The 17,429-nt window shown below is 43.3% G+C and overlaps 1 protein-coding gene across 1 annotated transcript in view; it reads right to left on the bottom strand.

The window, feature by feature from the left end:
* The window catches only part of NPTN (neuroplastin), a gene marked incomplete at its 5' end in the record, with an annotated part of 36,255 nt that overhangs the window by 4,609 nt on the left and 14,217 nt on the right, over positions 1-17,429 (bottom strand). Inside the window, 2 exons of the mRNA XM_047075670.1 lie at positions 4,790-5,063; positions 9,914-10,047. Of these exons, the coding sequence (XP_046931626.1) occupies positions 4,790-5,063; positions 9,914-10,047 (408 nt within the window). The remainder of the gene's footprint in view (positions 1-4,789; positions 5,064-9,913; positions 10,048-17,429) is intronic.

The raw sequence follows: 17,429 nt of genomic DNA, 5'->3' as shown, positions 1-17,429 counted from the left end.
AAAGGTACGAAAATCAAAAAGTAAATGAGAATTGAACAGCAAACTGAAATCCAAATTAGTTGTGAAAGTGAATGAAGTAAACTTGAAGAAAAGTGTTAACATCATGAACTGTGCATCGTATAGACTGAAGCGGAGATTAAACAAACTCCAAAAGCATGCATATCGCTCACTTACCACCATGTTTTAAGGGTTTGATGCAATTGAGGGGGGAAAAAAAAGAAGTCATAGTAACCGACAAATATCAACATACCCCAAACCCTCAGGCCAAAAGATAGCTGCTTAAACAAGGGCTCCTCTCTTCACCTAGGCATTACTCACAACCACTGGCTAGATGAGAGGAAGAGGACTGGGGAGAAGGGAAACAAGATCTTCTGGAATTCACCTCAGGAGAGTGAAGTTCCTGGTGGAACTGCTGTCTTCCCAACAGACGTACTCCGGCCCTTACTCCCCTAGATCACATGGCCGTGTCATCAGGAAGAGTGCTCTGCGATGCCCGCTAAAGAATGGGTTACCTGACATGGTAGCACCTCCAAAAAGATGGCTTTCCAGTCAGAATGACCAAGAGGGGCCTGTCTGGTCAAAGCTCCTTGTTCACTGCCTTCATCTCACGGAGGATGGGCTTTTATAGTTTCTAAACCTGCTTACATTTTGCCTCATCTCAGCAGATTAGCATTAAACCAGAGACTAACAGTTACTTCCAGTTTCCTTTCATATTTGGTCCTATTGTATTTTCTCCATAAGGTAACGGACTCAGAGGACCCCTAGTTAAGAGACAATGAAAGGTGTGTTTTGCATGTCATTTTAAAGATCACATTTCTTTACCAACATTCCTGGTCTGTTGTAAAGCTTCATATTCCCAACTGATAGATTTTTCGGATGTCAGAATACCTCTTAATCGTAGAGTGTCTAAAAGAGTTCGAATGCATCAGAGCCACTAAAAATGGTCCCCCCAAAACCTCAGATCTCCATCAGTAACTTAGAAGAGTCCCTTTGAACTGCTTATAAAAATTATCTCCCTAACGTGAAAACAGAAAACTCTTTTTGATGCCACCACTGCTTTTCTTAAATCAGCTCCTACTGTTTTCACCTGCGGTCACTGAAACGTCCAGTAGAACTGAAGGCACCAACCATGAGGCAGGTTCCCGCCTCATCTCCCCAGGTGAGCGGGGAGGGGGAAACTTGGAAGCACACACCAACCCCTCTGCTTCACTCAGCAGAGAACCAGCACAGAAGGTCTGCTCCAGGCATGTGAGCTGTAGGATGGATGGAAGGCTAGGGGGATGCTGGCTGGACCCACTCTTTTTAGAAAATTATCATGTAATATTTTCAGAGAATGTAGTCAAGTGATGAGTAAGCTGAAAAAACGAAGCCCTTGTTTGTCTCCATGACTCATCTGTTCCTGAAAACACTGAAGGTAAAAGGTGAGATGCAGACCATCTATCTAGAAGACAACCAATCTACTGGGCACTGATCCTCAAAGAGACCACAGCAGGGGCTTAAAGGGACTTAGTGTGAGTTTTGCTTAAAAATGTTCTGAGTAGATGCCAGTAGACTAAGACACAGAGGCCTTTTTTCCCCCTCCCCCTACTGGAAGTAGCTAACCCTTAACCCTAAGCATTTTCTATGTGAGAAATCTAAAGCAATCTTTGCCATTCTGGTGAAGCATACTTGGAGTAAACTCTCTAAGTTCAAATCTGTGCAGGTGTGTAGTTTTAAACTGTTCACTTAGTGCTTTTCTGGTCAGGGGCTGAGTTACCAAGAACTCACAGACTACCCGAATATGAGTATTATGAGTTTTGTATGAAATTTTTTCATATAAGAAAAAGTTCAGTAAGTCAAAAATAAATCCTAGGTCTACCTTGATAATAAAAAGTACCTATTTTGGCAGAGAAAGCATGTCAGGCATATTAAAAAAAATCCATTTTCACAGTGGCACAAATAAGTCAACAGAGCCACAGATGGCTGGCTGATAAAAATCCATCACCTCTAAAACTCCCAATTCGTATCAGATACAAGGTACCTCTTCATTCATTCCACAAAGGAGTGCCTGCATCTCTCTATATGTAGACCTGGGGACAGGGTAGGTGGGGAGAAAGCATATGAGGGATGCATGGGAGTTGAGGGGAAACTGGCTGGAAAAAAAGCCACAGCATAAGGAAAACTCACTGAGGAACAATCAACTTTTTTTTTCTTTAATGATTAATTCCAGGAGGACAAGAAATAAAGGGGCATAGGAGCAGGGAGGGGTTTGAGAGGAGGAGGCAAACAAAGGAGAAAACTCTGGGATGGAAATGCCAGAGCAAGGCAGGGAAGTGGAGATGGAGAATGGAGCCTGGGCCGCGCTGGCTGTCGGGAAGGGAGCAGAGAGGAGGCGAACACCGCAATAATTCCAGCATCCCAGGTCTGTTGCCCCAATTCAAGAACAAAAAAAGTAAACGCTGCTTGCATTACATTTCTTCCAGGAGATCAGAGCAAAGAGATTTTACTTTGCACTTACCCACGTCTTTTATGTAGGATTCTTCCACTGTCTATAATAATTTAGCTTAAAAGAAGTACCTTCCCTTCAGGAAGCTGTTCAGAAGATTTACTGGCCACAGAGGTCTCCTCTACTCAACTGGCCACCACTTGAGTTCAGTAGCCATGGAGCTCTAGCTCTTTTAAGATAGCCACTTCCCTGGGCAGGTGTCTGCACTTGTCAGAACCAATACTAACCACTTCTCAAATCTAACCCAAATGTCTTCCAGACACGCTGGGAGAGCAACCTGGTAAACAAAGTGGCTTCCTATGAGGAAGACCGGAACCTCTGATGGAGACCAGCTAAGCCAACATATCACTCTGCCAAGAGAGCAGCACCCAGCCTCATCATCTTAAAATAAAAAATCAGGTCCGGAAGCCCATCTTTGCCCTTTCCTACCTGACTTTTTGCTTCTCCACCTTTCCAAAGGGAAGGCTGAGCAAGGTGATATTTAGCAAAGCAAAAGCATTCTGAGGGGATGAAAAGCCCTTTGCAGGACTGAGGCATAACTGCTTCTAAAGAGCTGTGCTAGAAATACAGACAACTTCCCTTTACTCTCAGGCCTAAATACAGGTATTCTGCCTTGCTTGGGAGTCCTAATTTGTAGCAGGAAAGAGAAAAATCTAGAGAAAAAAGCATTATGCATATGTGAAAAATCCCAAGAATGCAGTTCACCTCGTAGAACAGCAGTTCTGTGCACCTAGGAGAAGGAATGTAAAAATCCCGGGGGCACACTTCTGTTGCAGGGAATCAGCTCATTTATTCACACAGGCCCATCGACTTCCAGCTGGCGTCCACCTCACTCCTCTGTCTAGCTCACTGCTGGATGTACACCGGGAGGGGTTCTGCCAGAGCTCCCTACATGCGTTGTTAGTGTCAGCGACAAATCTTTTTGCCAGCCTCCCTAGAATACTCCCCTCTACTTAGTGCAGGCAGAGATTTTGAGGTGCTGAGAAGAAACAAAAAGAGGGGAAGAGGCTGCTGTTCTCAAACATGGCCTTCCAGACAGGCTGAAGCCACCAGCATGCCTTCAGGACTGCATGACTTCTGAGGGAGCAGCAGACCCCCCTTGGCAATTCTCCACAGACACACATGGTTGGGGCTGCAGTCCTGCTGGTCAGCCACGGGGACAAGGACAACTCTGTGGGGCAAGGCACAGGACCACAGTGCACAAGCACAGGCCCAGAACAGTCACACCAGAGTTGGCAACCCCACCATCACCCAAGGCCCGCCTCCACTGAACTTGGGCACACACCCTTCTCATCTAGTCAGTGATGGACAAGTGGGGGTAATCTCTGGCTGGCCGATTCATTTGCTGATGACGTGACAGGACAGGAGGGTGGGGAGCTAGTCAGAAAGCTGAAGGAGCTACTGATACAAGTCTCCAGCAGGAGCTGTCCCCTGACTGGAATCCCAGGGTTACAAATGGAATACCAAAAAAAAAAAAAACAAAAAAAAAAAAACCAAAGATTTCCTAGGACCTTCCTGATTGTAAGCATGTCCCCAAATCTAAGATCCATGTTCTTTCCAAAGCTTAATAGTTCACTGTAGTCCTAGTGCCGCTCTATCCACTCCCATCTCTGGCACTCCACCAGCCTGCAGGTGCCACCCTGGGGCCTGGGCTCCAGGTGTTACTGCTTAGCTATCTCTGCCTTAAAAGTGGGGGTGTGGATGGATCAGACTCCACCATTTTGTCTGTGAGACAGAAAAGCCAAATGCTAGGTGCCTGCTTCACCAAGAACCTTGAAAACCTATCAAAGGGACCAACCAAGGGAACCAAAGGCTGGCTTGTTCCAATGGCTTTTCTCAAGAACAGTTTGACTGGACTGGGGCAGTTACCTACAGGGGCTACACGAGGCAACCATGTGACAACCAATTAGATACCTTAAATCTGCCTGAAAGGCCAGGTGGCCTGCGATCTTGGGGTGGCTTCTAGGCTTGACTTGGATTCTCCTCAAGCTCAATCTGCCTGATGATCTGTATTGAAGGAGGACAGAGCTGAACAAAGAGACTGACAGCTGCCCGCTCCCCACATGGGGCCTGAAGGGCAGATGGGACTGGGGCTTGGAGAACACCCAAATGGAGGGACAGAGCTAATAATTATAGCTCTAGGTGGCTAATCTTAGGGGTAGGGATTAAGGAACCAGTATGAGAATTTTCCTTCTCTCCTTTTGGGACTGAACCCCAACATACTTATAGTCCTCTTTGGGTGCTTGGAAACCATCCCAAGGAACCAACCCCAACATTATAGCTATTTTGTAGGGATGCTCTTACCATCAGGAACTTCATCTGGCCTCTTCCTCTTCTCATACACAACAATGATCACCACCAAGATGATGATTTCAGCCAGAATTCCCAAAAAAGGCCAGAGTGGGGCCAGGTGGCTCCGTACCCTGAGGATGGTGACAACGGAGGCAGAGCCAATGGAGTTGGTAGCATTACATTCATACTCGCCAGGGTCTTCCGTGATCTGGAGATTCACGATGTTCAGCTCAGTATAATTTTCCTTGTTGATGATGAAGAAGCGGCCAGAGGTATTGACAATGTCCTGCTCAGGGTGGAGAAAGGGAGAACACACAGAGGTCAGAGTAGTTGAGTTCGTGTCCAAGATAAGGTGGCACTGTTCTCCATTCTTAGCAAGATCATTGGCTGGGATGAGGGAGCAGTGTCTAGGACCATCTTTGCCCAGGTAACTTGTGAGCCCTTCATTATTAACTTCCTTTCAATATCAACAACAACAACAACACATTAGTAAACTTCTGGTAGAGCCAGGTTAAGGCCTCCCCCACTGTTGGTCCTCCAGACTTCTCCAACTTCTATGAAGTGACTGGAAGACCTACTCAATCTAGAAAATGCTACTTCAAATACCATATGGTAAGAAACCATAACACAGAAGGAGAATTGAGAAGGAGGGGTGTGACCTCCACGGTCAGGCATATATGCTAACCTCAGGCCTGTCTGATGACTTCAGAGTCAGGACATCTACTTCGTGCTTGGTGAATTCTGGGAAGTCTCCTTAAACTTCCTCCAAAAACAATGCTAAGAACTTGCTCCTAGTCAAGACTAGAGAAATTCATAACTGCCCTTTCCTTTCAGAATTACAGGGTTAAAGCAAAGTTTATTCAATCAATCAACTATTTACTAATGTATGCTACATGTCTTATATCCTACCAAGGGGAAGGTGAAATAGGGAAAAGTATGATACATAAACGAACAAGGAGACTGACCTCAAGAGGGAACCTCAAAAGGGATGGTCATAGGAATGCGACGAGAAGCCCCAATGGAGGGCATGTACCAAATACTGTGGGGCAGAGTGAGTGGCCAGTGCCAGAAACAGTCAGGGAAAGCTTGACAAGAGCCAGCTTTTGCACTAGATTGTGGGGAGGAGAGGTGCTAAGTAGGACGGGAGTACTCCAGGCCCATGTGGGAAGGCGGAGGTGAGAGTGCACAAGCAGGGCTCTAGGTGGAGCTGGGATCCAGCAGGCTTATAGCACTGATCCCCTGGGGTAGCAGGAAAATGGACTCATGTGCCAGTTGTTATGCAACTAAAGTGTAATCAGAAATAGTAGAGAGGAAAGGGGAAGATAATCCCCAGAATGATGTCTAGCTATAGCATACAATCGTGTCTGCAGTTGAGTGTGGGTATGCCTGAAATGGCAAACTCAGCCTTCAAAACAAGTTATCCCATGAAGCTTCGACTCGAGGACTTGGAAAGCTGCCAACTTCTCTCACCCCCCCCCCCCCTCTACCGGCTCACTAATTCCACGTTTTTCACTTATAATCAGAAATGATTATTGTCTTCTTTGATCCACAGGCCTTCACTAAGTATTTTCTGAATACCATTTTATGCAAGAAACTTTTAACCTTTTCAATCAATGCATAATAAGATACTGAGTGGAGACTTGTCCTGTTGCTACAGAATTGATGACTAAGGAGAAGCATCAAAAGTACCCTATATTCTTGGATGAAAGCACAGCATAGGGAATAGAGTCGATAATACTGTAATGACGTGTAAGGTAACAGATGGTGACTATGCTAATCGTGGTGAGTGCTGCATTATGTACAGAACTGTCAAATCACTATGCTGTATACCTGAAACTAATATAACATTATATGTCAACTATACTTCAATAATAAAAATGTGTACTTTTTTTTTAAAAAAAGGATTCAAACACCATTAACTTGCACTTAGGAAGCGTTCACATACATTTATGACTGATAGTGATTGATACTTAGGTTTCAGTATCAAGACTATGTCACCTTAGTCATTAGATATTCAAACCTTCTACAGTGTTGGTGATTTTTCATCTCACCTGTCAAAGACTAAAAATAATATATGTAAGTATGCCACCATATAATTGTGCTTCTGGCTACATTTCCTTGTATTTCCAATTTTTAATTCATTCATTTTGGAACTGTACTATGTAGTGTGAAAAGATCATGATAGCTTTGTCTTTATTATGGATTAATCCTCTTATCATGATAAAAAGGAACTCTTGGTTTAACCCTTTTAAGGTATAACTTTTTATTAGTTATTATTTTTGAGAGAGAAAGAGAGTATGGGGGGGGCAGGAAAGCGGGGGGAAGAGGGGCAGAGAGAGACAGAGTATGTGAAGCAGGCTCTCCGCCGACAGCAGAGAGCCCGATGCTGGATTCAAACTCATGATCATGACCTGAGGTGAAGTTGGACACTTAACTGAGCCACCAGGCACCCTGGTTTAATGTTTTTTATTTGAATTTCACTTTCTGTGATGTTAAGATTTCCACTTGTTCTTTCTATTTATAGAATTTCACTATATCTTTGTCCATCATTTTCGTTTTAACACTTTTATATTATTTTGTTATATGTAGATTATCTTAAACAACATATCATATTTTTGTTTCTTAAATCTGCCTTTTAAGGAGGATACTTAAAACTTTGTATTTAACACGACTGTAATTTTTACATTTATGGTCAGAAATTATGACTTACTTTAAAAAAAAAAAAGTACCTATCTCTTTAAAAAAAAAAAAAAAAGCTTCAAACAAATCAGGGGGCAAATAGTCCTGCTAGGGCTTAATACAAGGTTGTCCATCAAGCTACCTTACCCCTCACATGACCACATCAACCCTAGCCAATCTATAAAAGAGAAGACAGGATTAGAGGTGACAGGAAGAGAGTTATACTGGGCATTGCATGCAGCTTCCCACCCTGCAGCTGAGTGCAACAGGCACCAAGAGAATCACTCAGGCTGGGGGTGCCAAGAAGAAACTATCTTTTTCCAGTGGGTATTTGTTTAGGCAGGAGACCGGCTGATGTGCCGTATGCCTCTCAATCTTGGAAAGGGCTATTTGGAGATCTGAAGGCAGAGTGGCCTATACTCCCAGGATTTGAAGAGCCATGATGTTCACGTTTCCCTGACAGGGTTGGTTGCCTTCTGGGTGAAAAGACCCCAGCAGTAAAAATCATCTGTGGCCGGAGCTAAGCAGGAAACAGAGATTTCGGTTAGAGTAGACCGCTAATATCTGAGAACTGGTCCTATAAGAACCAACACAAGTTCTTACAAGATCCAGATCTGGACACCTGCCACGCAGAGACCACAGAAGGAGCAGCCAAGAAGCAGTGGGCTATAGGATAAGTCAGATGAGCCATACTTGTCCTCTTTCCCACTCCATACAGAAGAAAAACCCAGAAGACAGAATGAAGACAATCCTCTGCTCCCCTTGCAGTCTAGGGAAAGGGGATGAGAGAGAAAACTGGAATTTTGGATTGGGCTGGACTAAATTCTTTAAAAACAAAGAGGTCCAACAAAGTTATGGGATCTGTCTAGAAAAGGGATCTGTACTGAAATTAGTGTCTAGAAAAAAACTGAAAGCATTTTATGTTAGCCCTCAACCAAGTTTAGACTGTTCGACAAACTGGTTTTCAAAGGCATCAACCTAGAAATTGCTTTTCTTTTCCCTACCCCTCTTTCATTAAAAGTTTTCTGTTTCCCAAACGATTCACAGCTTGAAAGCAACAAGTAGTAGTAATTGATTTCAAAGGTTCTTCACAGTGTAACAGATAATTAAGAGTTCATGGGCATGAGGGGCATCTGGGTTGTTCAGGAGGTTAAGTGTATGACTTCATTTCGTGGTTCATGAGTTTGAGCCCTGTGTCAGGCTCTGTGCTGACAGCTCAGAGCCTGGAGCCCACTTCAGATTCTGTCTCTCTCTCTCTCTCTCTGCCCCTCCCCTGCTCACACTCTGTCAAAAAAAAAAAAAACATAAAACAAACAAACAAAGAATTCATGGGCATGAGAAGAAGAGGAGATGAAAATATCCACTGAGGAATCCCAATCTGCTTTGGCAAAAGCTCAAGGGCTCTCCTACCCAGATACCAGGAGAGAAATGGGCATTTGCTTGCCAGCACTTTAGAGAATTAAATATTTTGTTGACTTTTCAGGGCCTGCTCTGAAAATAACCTCTCCCTTCCTCATCACGACCCCTTATTAGTGGGTTTCTGAAATCTAGTCATCATTGTTAATGTCAGAGTCCTTACCACCACGTGACATATCATTATTGAGAGATCCTAGAGTGGGAAGAATTATGGACTTGAAATTTTAAAAAAATGGATTTGACCCTTCCTTGGTTTTGTCACTAATTTACCTTGGTTAATAATGCAACCTTTCTGAAGAAGCAGATTACATTATCTCCAGGGTCCCTTCTGATTCTGATGATTGACAAAGAGGATGCCTGAAAAGTACAGTGCTGGGCATGTAAGGCCTCGGGAGAGGAGGAATGTATGACACCCTCTCACAGAAAAAGAGACTGGCCAAATGTCATGAAATCAGAGAGAGAATGAGAGTCTAACAAATATTTGACTCCCCCAACACCATCAAGAATCATCCCACAGATTGAAAAAGATGTCTTCTTTGACCTTTTCTGAAGCAGATACTGTCAGATTTCCAATGTCTAAGGCTGCTCCTGAGGCTCATCATGTTGCCCCAATTCCTAATCAGTACTTTCTGTGTCCCAGGCATATACTAGTAATTGCCCTCATTGCCTTGTCTTTCCAAAAAACAAGAAAGGTATGTTAAGACTACACCAAGAACAATATTTTCTTTAGGACAGATGCACTAGAATAATAAAAAAAAGTTTAAGATTGGGATTCGCTCTTTCAGCTTCTTGTCTTGAAGGCAAACCAATCAAATCGCTTAGTAGACAAACAGCTCTAACAGATCATGTAGGGATTCCAGTGCTGGACAGAGACTGTCAGTGACCTCCGATTCATAACATTCATGACTAGAAAGGGTAACCGGGGCCATGCCATTATGGCAGGGGTTGCAGAAACTGGTCCAGATGTCTGGACCTCCCCAGGAGAAACTCCAGCAACCACAGAGACCCAGGTATAGAGAATCAGGGCTGCCTCCTACTCACCATGGGCATACCATTCTCCTTCTTGCGCCAGATCCACTCTGGGTGCGGGTAGCCAACTGATTTGCAATACATCATGGCATCTTGCCCTTCATTCTTGTTCTCGCTCCGTTTGTGGCCAGTGATGTCAGGAGCAGCTGTGAGAAAGAGTGTTGAACAGTTATCATGGGAAGCTATTCTGAAGAAGATACAAAGGCCCCACCTACTGACTCAGAGCCCTGCTTCTAAGATAGCCAATCTTTAGGCCCATCCTCATATTTATCTTTGATAACATGCATTTCAGGTCAGAACAGAGCAATGGAAACAAACCATGCCCTACCTCCCACCCAGCAAAGCAGCCAAAGCAGATACCAGGATTGCTATATGTGAAGTTCTGCTATTAATACAGGTGGCTCTCTAGCCTCCTGGAAGAGGAGGCATAGGCTCAACTGCCCTAAATTAAGACATCCTTTAAAAAAAAAAAAAATGCAAACAGAAGCTATTATCATCTCCTCTTCCAGTCATGGTTTTTGCATGCCTGAACTAATAACAATTATGGATTATATCAAATGTCATATATTCCCTTAAGGAAATGAGAGATCTCTAAGGTCAAACATTTAAAATCAAGTCAAAGATTGCAAGCTATATAAAAATAATGAATGCCTGGAGAAGCTATCTGATGACTATCAATGGGCAAGGCTCTTCCAGGAAAGAGGGAATCCAGCAAACTGGTCTTCACAAGAAAGGAATAAACAGGAAATTCAACCAGTGTCCCAAGAGATTTTATTAACAGTTTAAGAATCTGACCTGTACACCTGATTTGCAGTAATCTCAATAAACCCAATCTCGGGGGAATTTCTAGACATGTTAGACGCTGCTGGTCTTCTCTGCTTTAAGGGATCACTTAGGAAGAAATAGACAGCACCTGTGGTTTAAAAATTAGATAAGTTTCAAGGATCCAGGAAGCCTGAGATGGGGGCTAATTCTTTGAATTTAGCCTCCTTTGATCTTGACAATATTTTCTACCATACCTCACCAGTTACAGTAAGTAATGTGAAAGCAATAAAACTCAAAGTAGGCCAGATGTCACGTAGTTGGCCAAGACAGGAAAGAGAATCAACAGGTCTGGTCCAAATTCAAGTTTTGCTAGTTCTTTAATTATTCTGTGCTTCATTTCTACACCCATTATCAAATGGAGATAATCCTAGCCCCTGCCTACATCCAGGGGCCTTGGGTAGGAAAGATTTAAAACACTCACTTTGCAACTATAAAAGCCTGTACAATTGTATTATATCATGGGCTTATCCCATGTCCCCCCTCAAAACGGCCTGTTTTTTCTTGGCTTAAAACAAATCCAAAGTTCTGCTACTTCTCAGACTGTGCTTCCAAGGCCACCTCCAGAGGCACCTGGACAGAAATGGAATGAATGAGGTTCCAAGCTGTCTCTATCACCACTGCCAGCCAAACTGAAACCTGCTCAGCACTACACAGTGTGTGGTGTTTTCTATCTAAAGAGGAGGTTTTAAAGGAAATGCCTTTTTGTTTTTCCAGGTAGACTTCCTCGCTGCAGAAGGGAGTGGGCCAGGCTGGCTCCATCTTACTGCCATGTCACCAGATTTCTCCCAAAGCCACTTGGTTACTGCTCAGACCTACTGCTCCCCCTGCTCCCCCTTTCTCAGAGCTTTCTTCAGTCAGTAAAGAGTGAAGAACATCTTAAGTCCTCCAAGGAGCAAGCTCCATGGCAATACACTAAGTAAAACACCATCATGGGGAGACACAGCAAGCAGGACTACCACATTTTGCTTCTAGTTGTATTTCATTCATCCGACAAAGATTTGTTGAGCACCCACCACATGCCAGATACATCACTGACTAGTGGGGGAAGGTCTTTCTACTGAGGTGCATTTTAGCACAGTCATGAAGAACACTAAGGGAGGAGCACACTCCTGTATCTGTGGGAAGAACACTCCAAATAAAAGACAAAAAGCCTTGAGGCACAGGTGCACTTGTTATGTACAAGGAACGGCATGGAGGAGTTTGGCTGAAACACAGTAAGCCAGGCAAAGATGGTAGGAGATGAAATCAGAGTGAATGGAGCCCAGATTGAATAGGACTTTGCAGGCCACTGAAAGGACTTTGGCATTTACTCTGAGTCAGCTGGGAAGCCACTGGTAAATATCAAACATAGGTATAAAATGATCTGCATGTTTTAACAGGCTTCCTCTGGCTACTATGTAGATGACTATGTGGAATCAAGACCATTTATTTAAGGGAGCTATTAGAGTAATCCAGGCAAAGGAGAGGGTGGTTTGGATGAGGGCGGTAGCAGTGAAAGAGATTCCGATACATTTTATAGGTTGAGTTAAGGTATTTGCTAATGGAATGGATGTGGGATGTGAGGAAGAAAGTCAAGGATGACTCAAAGGTTTCTGGCTTGAAGAATTATAAGAATGGAGTTGCCAGTTACTAAGATAAGACTACAGAAGAACCAGGTAGTTTTTTGTTGGCTTGCTTTTGTTTTGTTTTTGTTTAGGAATGGAGCAATGGCTGTGGTAAAAACCAGGAGTTCAAAGTTGAGGACATGTTAAGCTTAAGATACGTCTTTAACCTCCAAGTGAAGTTGTCAAGTAGACAGCTGAGTATCAAGTCTGAAGCCCAGAGGAGTAGTCTAGGGTGAAGATATAAATTTTAGAAATCAGCTTATGTGTGACATATTTTTCCGTTTTCCTTTGCCCCACAGAGAATACCCACTCTAGCCCAGTTAACTAACTAATTCCAATAGTACTGTGAATTCAGTACCGTAAGCTTTTACCTTGGGGACTCATCTCAAGGTTACACATTAGAGCCACCCAGAAGGCTAAAAGTCGATCTAGTTTATGGCACCATGGCCTCCAAGAAAGTCACTATTCTGTGCAAACTGGTGCAGCCATTCTGGAGCACAGTATGGAGGTTCCTCAAAAAGTTAAAAATAGAACTATCCTATGGTCCAGCAATTGCACTACCAGGTATTTACCCAAAGGATAAAAAGATACAGGTTCTAAGGGGTACATGCACCCTGATGTTTACTGCAGCATTATCAACAATAGCCAAACCATGGAGAGAGCCCAAGTGTCCATCAATTGATGAATGGATATAGAAGACATGATATTTACACACACACACACACTGGAATATTACTCAGCCACCTAAAAGAATGAAATCTTGCCATTTGCAAAGTAAGTCAGAGAAAGACAAATACCATATGATTTCACGCATGTGGAATTTAAGAAACAAAACACATAAACATATGGTGGGGGGGGGGGAGAAGAGAGATGGAAATAAACCATAAGAGACTTTTAAAGATAGACAACAAACAGAGGGTTGAGATGGAGGTGGGTAGGGGATGGGCTTAGATAAGTGATGTGTATTAAGGAGGGCACTTATTATGAGCACTGAGTGTTGTATATAAGTGATGAATCACGGAGTTCTACTCCTGAAATCAATATTGCACTGTATGTTAACTAGAATTTATATAAAAATTTGAAAAGAAAAAAAAAGTCAATATTCTGAAAGGATGCAGACTAGAAGGCCAAGACCTGAGGAGAGAGATGGGGATGGTCTTCACTCCTACCTTGGTGTTTAGGAGAACACTACTTCTCCTTTTCATTCATCTACCTTGGTGTTCTACAGTGGCTTCTATTTATAGATGTGAACATGGCCTTAAAGGCTACTATGCACAGAGATTATCTAGGAACTTAGCTACCCCATCACACTTCATTGGTCATATTTACATAGAATAAACCTACAGGAAAGAGTTTTCAATGGTTACATCTGTTGCTTTCTCCTCAGCTTAGCAAAGAATACTGAGTGAAGCCCTGATTATTCACCCTTAGGATGGTGGGAGTATCACTAGTATTATGAGCAGAGAGAAAATTAAGCCACATCACTCTATCCTTAAGGGAGTGATTATAACAACTATCACTTTAGCCTCTGGGTCAATGAAAAGTTTTTTCACTTCTCTCTTTCCTTTATGGTAGCTGCTCAATCAAAAATCACGTTCCTCAGTTGGTAGCCACACTTGTGAACATAGCATGATGCACAAACTTGTCAAATCACAAAGTTGTATACCTGAAGCTAATGTAACATTTTATGTCAACCATAGTCAAATAGTAAAAAAAAAAAAAAAATGTTGGGGAGGGGGACAAAAAGAAAGCAAGCCTGTTCCTGTCCTACCAGCTAAACAAGACAGAGGAACCAAAGCAAGAAATGAAACCAGGCTCTCAGAGCACATGTAAAGCACTGGTCGAGAGCAGAGGGGCCCTTAGGGCTCAGCGTCCACCCATGGTGGTTTTTAAATTTTTTTTTTTTTCAACATTTATTTATTTTTGGGACAGAGAGAGACAGAGCATGAATGGGCGAGGGGCAGAGAGAGAGGGAGACACAGAATCGGAAACAGGCTCCAGACTCCGAGCCATCAGCCCAGAGCCCGACGCGGGGCTCGAACTCACGGACCGCGAGATCGTGACCTGGCTGAAGTCGGACGCTTAACCGACTGCGCCACCCAGGCGCCCCCCATGGTGGTTTTTAAATAGTCTCCAAATTCTTTGATGTTCTTCCCTTCAAAAGGTGAAGTGTAATAGCTCCCTCCCCTTGAGCGTGGGCTGGACTTAGTGGCACAATTCTCATGAATGAAGTAAAGCAGAAATAAAGGTATGCAACTTTGGATAGTTCACAAAGCCAGTGTGGCTTTCTCCTTGCTCTCTCTCGATCACACAATCTGGGGCAGGTTAGCTGTCATACTGAGAGGCCACTCAAAACAGCCTGTGGAAAAGGCCCACACAGTGAGGAACTGACCAACAGCAGCCATGTGAGGCGGCCACTGAGGACACAGATCCTCCAGTGCCAGTCGAGCTTTCAGAAGACTGCTGCTTGCAGTCACCCCCACTAATCTGCTCCCTAATTCCTGACTCACAGAAACTATGAGGTAGTAAGAGTTTCTTGTTTTAAGCCACTAAGTTTGGGGGTCATTTAACGACCCAATGAAGAAAGAAAATATTACCCCATTTACATAAAAGAAAACTCAAGTTTGGAAAAGTTATTTAACATCTAAAATTACACTGCTAGTTAACAGTGAAGCTAGAAACAAATTCAGGGTTGATCCCAGAGGCTATGCTTTTTGAACTTTACATACAGAAGGGAAATAAACCAAACTAGAACAGAGTCCATAAAAATAAAAATATACAGTATGCTTTACAACATGCATAACAAACTGTCCAAATGTTATCTTTGCTTGTAGAGGTACTGGAACATTCCAGATCTGTAGTGGACTGATTTACCTGTCACAGTTTAACTACTCCATACACTGTAACAAAAAAGCTTTGGACTTTAAGTCAGAGGAATTTAGGCTCTAATGAGACTACTACTCACCAACAGTAACCTAAGGCGGATCATTTAAAGTCCTTTAAGTCATTTAAGTTTCATTACTCACTTTTGTAAAACAGTAATATTCACATACCTCACAGAGGTCTTGTGAGGATTAAGTTATATCTCTGTAACAACTAGAGCTCGGGGTCAAAAATAAACATTTAAATTGACCTATCAGTAGTCAGGGAAAGGAAAGGCTAGGCTTAGACTCTGGCCTTTGAGTTCTAAGAAATCAAAGAGATGCTGATTATTATGTTCTCTGTTTGCCGACACAAACAGGACTTGTGCTTGTAACTCCAGTAAGGTTTAATCGGGTCAGATACTGGACAAATTTTTATTAATGGCCTATTTATTTATATTAGTTAACGTGCCTTATCTTCTGTGGGCTTGCCACTTAATAAGGAACTGCTTAACCAGGATCTGCTGGTCTGAAGGTAGGTCTGAGGAGTCTGACACAAATACCTTACTTCCCTTTGCCCTCTCAGGGAGGCAAGGAGGAAGAGAGAGACTTTTAAAGAGCTCACAGACCCACTTGGGAATTAACTGGCTCTCTCCCTTCATTAGTCACATACTCTAATGAAATTAGATAATGGACAGATATCCTTCCAGTATCCTAATGAATGGCAATACAGGGGCTCCAAAAGAGTCTTAGTTCCCCATCAACACCCAACCCGATTTCATTATCTGGGTCTGTGGGTGAGAACAACCTCATGCTCCTCAATACCTTCTGTTGCCTGACCAGCCTACACTCAGAGCACAGCGTCCAGCTTCTCTGTCAGACTGGTGGCTGTAGAAAGTGTCCACTTAGGCAATGGAGTTATGTTCACCTGAAGCTGATGTTAAATACAGTTAAGCACGACAGAGCCGAGAAAGGGGTCATGGTATGGAGTTTCTTACATGGACTGCTTCTTTGGTGCTCACTTTTCAAAGCAAATTCATAACCTCACAACTCGTTTTCAAAGAAACTCTATCCTTAAAGGTGTCAATGAGTAGCCTGTTTCTAAGTAAACATACTATTCCATATGATGATCTCATTGCTTCCTTTATGTAGCCTATCAGATCCCAAAGACACCTCATCTTGCTGTAGGCAAAATTAAGAGGCTTGGCTGAAGAAGGCAGAGATAACAGCAAGATTTACTGTTGGGGCACCTGGGTGGCTCAGTCGGTTAAGTGTCCGACTTCGGCTCAGGTCATGATTTCAGGGTTCATGGGTTTGAGCCCCGCATCCGGCTCTGTGCTGACAGCTCAGAGCCTGGAGACTGCTTCAGATTCTGTGTCTCCCTCTCTCTTTCAAAAATAAACATTAAAAAAAAAAAAAAAAAGATTTACTGTTAAGCCAAGGGCTAAGCCCAAGAAGCAATACGAGACTGGTCAGGATGGAAGCAAGGATGCTGGCTTGTGGCTCAATAAGCCTTCTCTACACAGAGTAGATTCATCATCAACTGTAAAGATTAAAGCAGGGACTTGTGGGACTTGTGCTACCTTCAGCAGATGAGGCTTTTCCCTTTCCTGCAGGAGAGAGCACTGAGTGGGTAGTAACTGAAGTCTCCTCTAAGACCATGATTCTAACCTCGGCTATATGCTATTATCACCCGGAATGCTCTTAATAAAGCCTGATGCAGACCACATTGCCTACACATTAAATCAAGTTTGAGAACCATGCTTTCATACCCTTCCTCGCACCAGTGTTTGAGACAAGGCGACTGTAAGAAGGAGTGTCCCCTAAGACAGGAAGATGAGTGGAAGTATGGGGAACACTGAGGTGACATTCACAAAGTTGAGAAGGTGACACAGCCGCTACCATGAGGAAAAGAAGCTTAGAGATCATTTTCCTTTAATAACCCAACCTCTCATTTGTATCCATATAAGGGAACTACAGACTGCTGGAGCCTTACAGGACCTCCAAGACCATCTATCTCATCCTGCTTCATCCCATGCTTGTGGAAGCTGAGGCCCAAGGTAAGAGAGCAAACGGTCAGGGCCACAGCAAGTTTAATGGCAGGGCAGGATCAGAATCCGATTCCTCTAACTCTCAGTCCAAGGCCTTCTAACTGTTATATGCTGCACACAGTAACATGGCTTAGTGTTCAGGAGCACAGGTGAGAACCCACGTTCCACTCTTTACCTGCCACACCAG

Source organism: Lynx rufus, unplaced genomic scaffold (genome assembly GCF_022079265.1).
Source record: "Lynx rufus isolate CCGP_SWC_20201006 ecotype Redwood Valley unplaced genomic scaffold, mLynRuf1.p SCAF_13, whole genome shotgun sequence".
NCBI lineage: Eukaryota > Metazoa > Chordata > Mammalia > Carnivora > Felidae > Lynx > Lynx rufus.
This window is presented reverse-complemented; position numbering and strand designations above follow the sequence as displayed.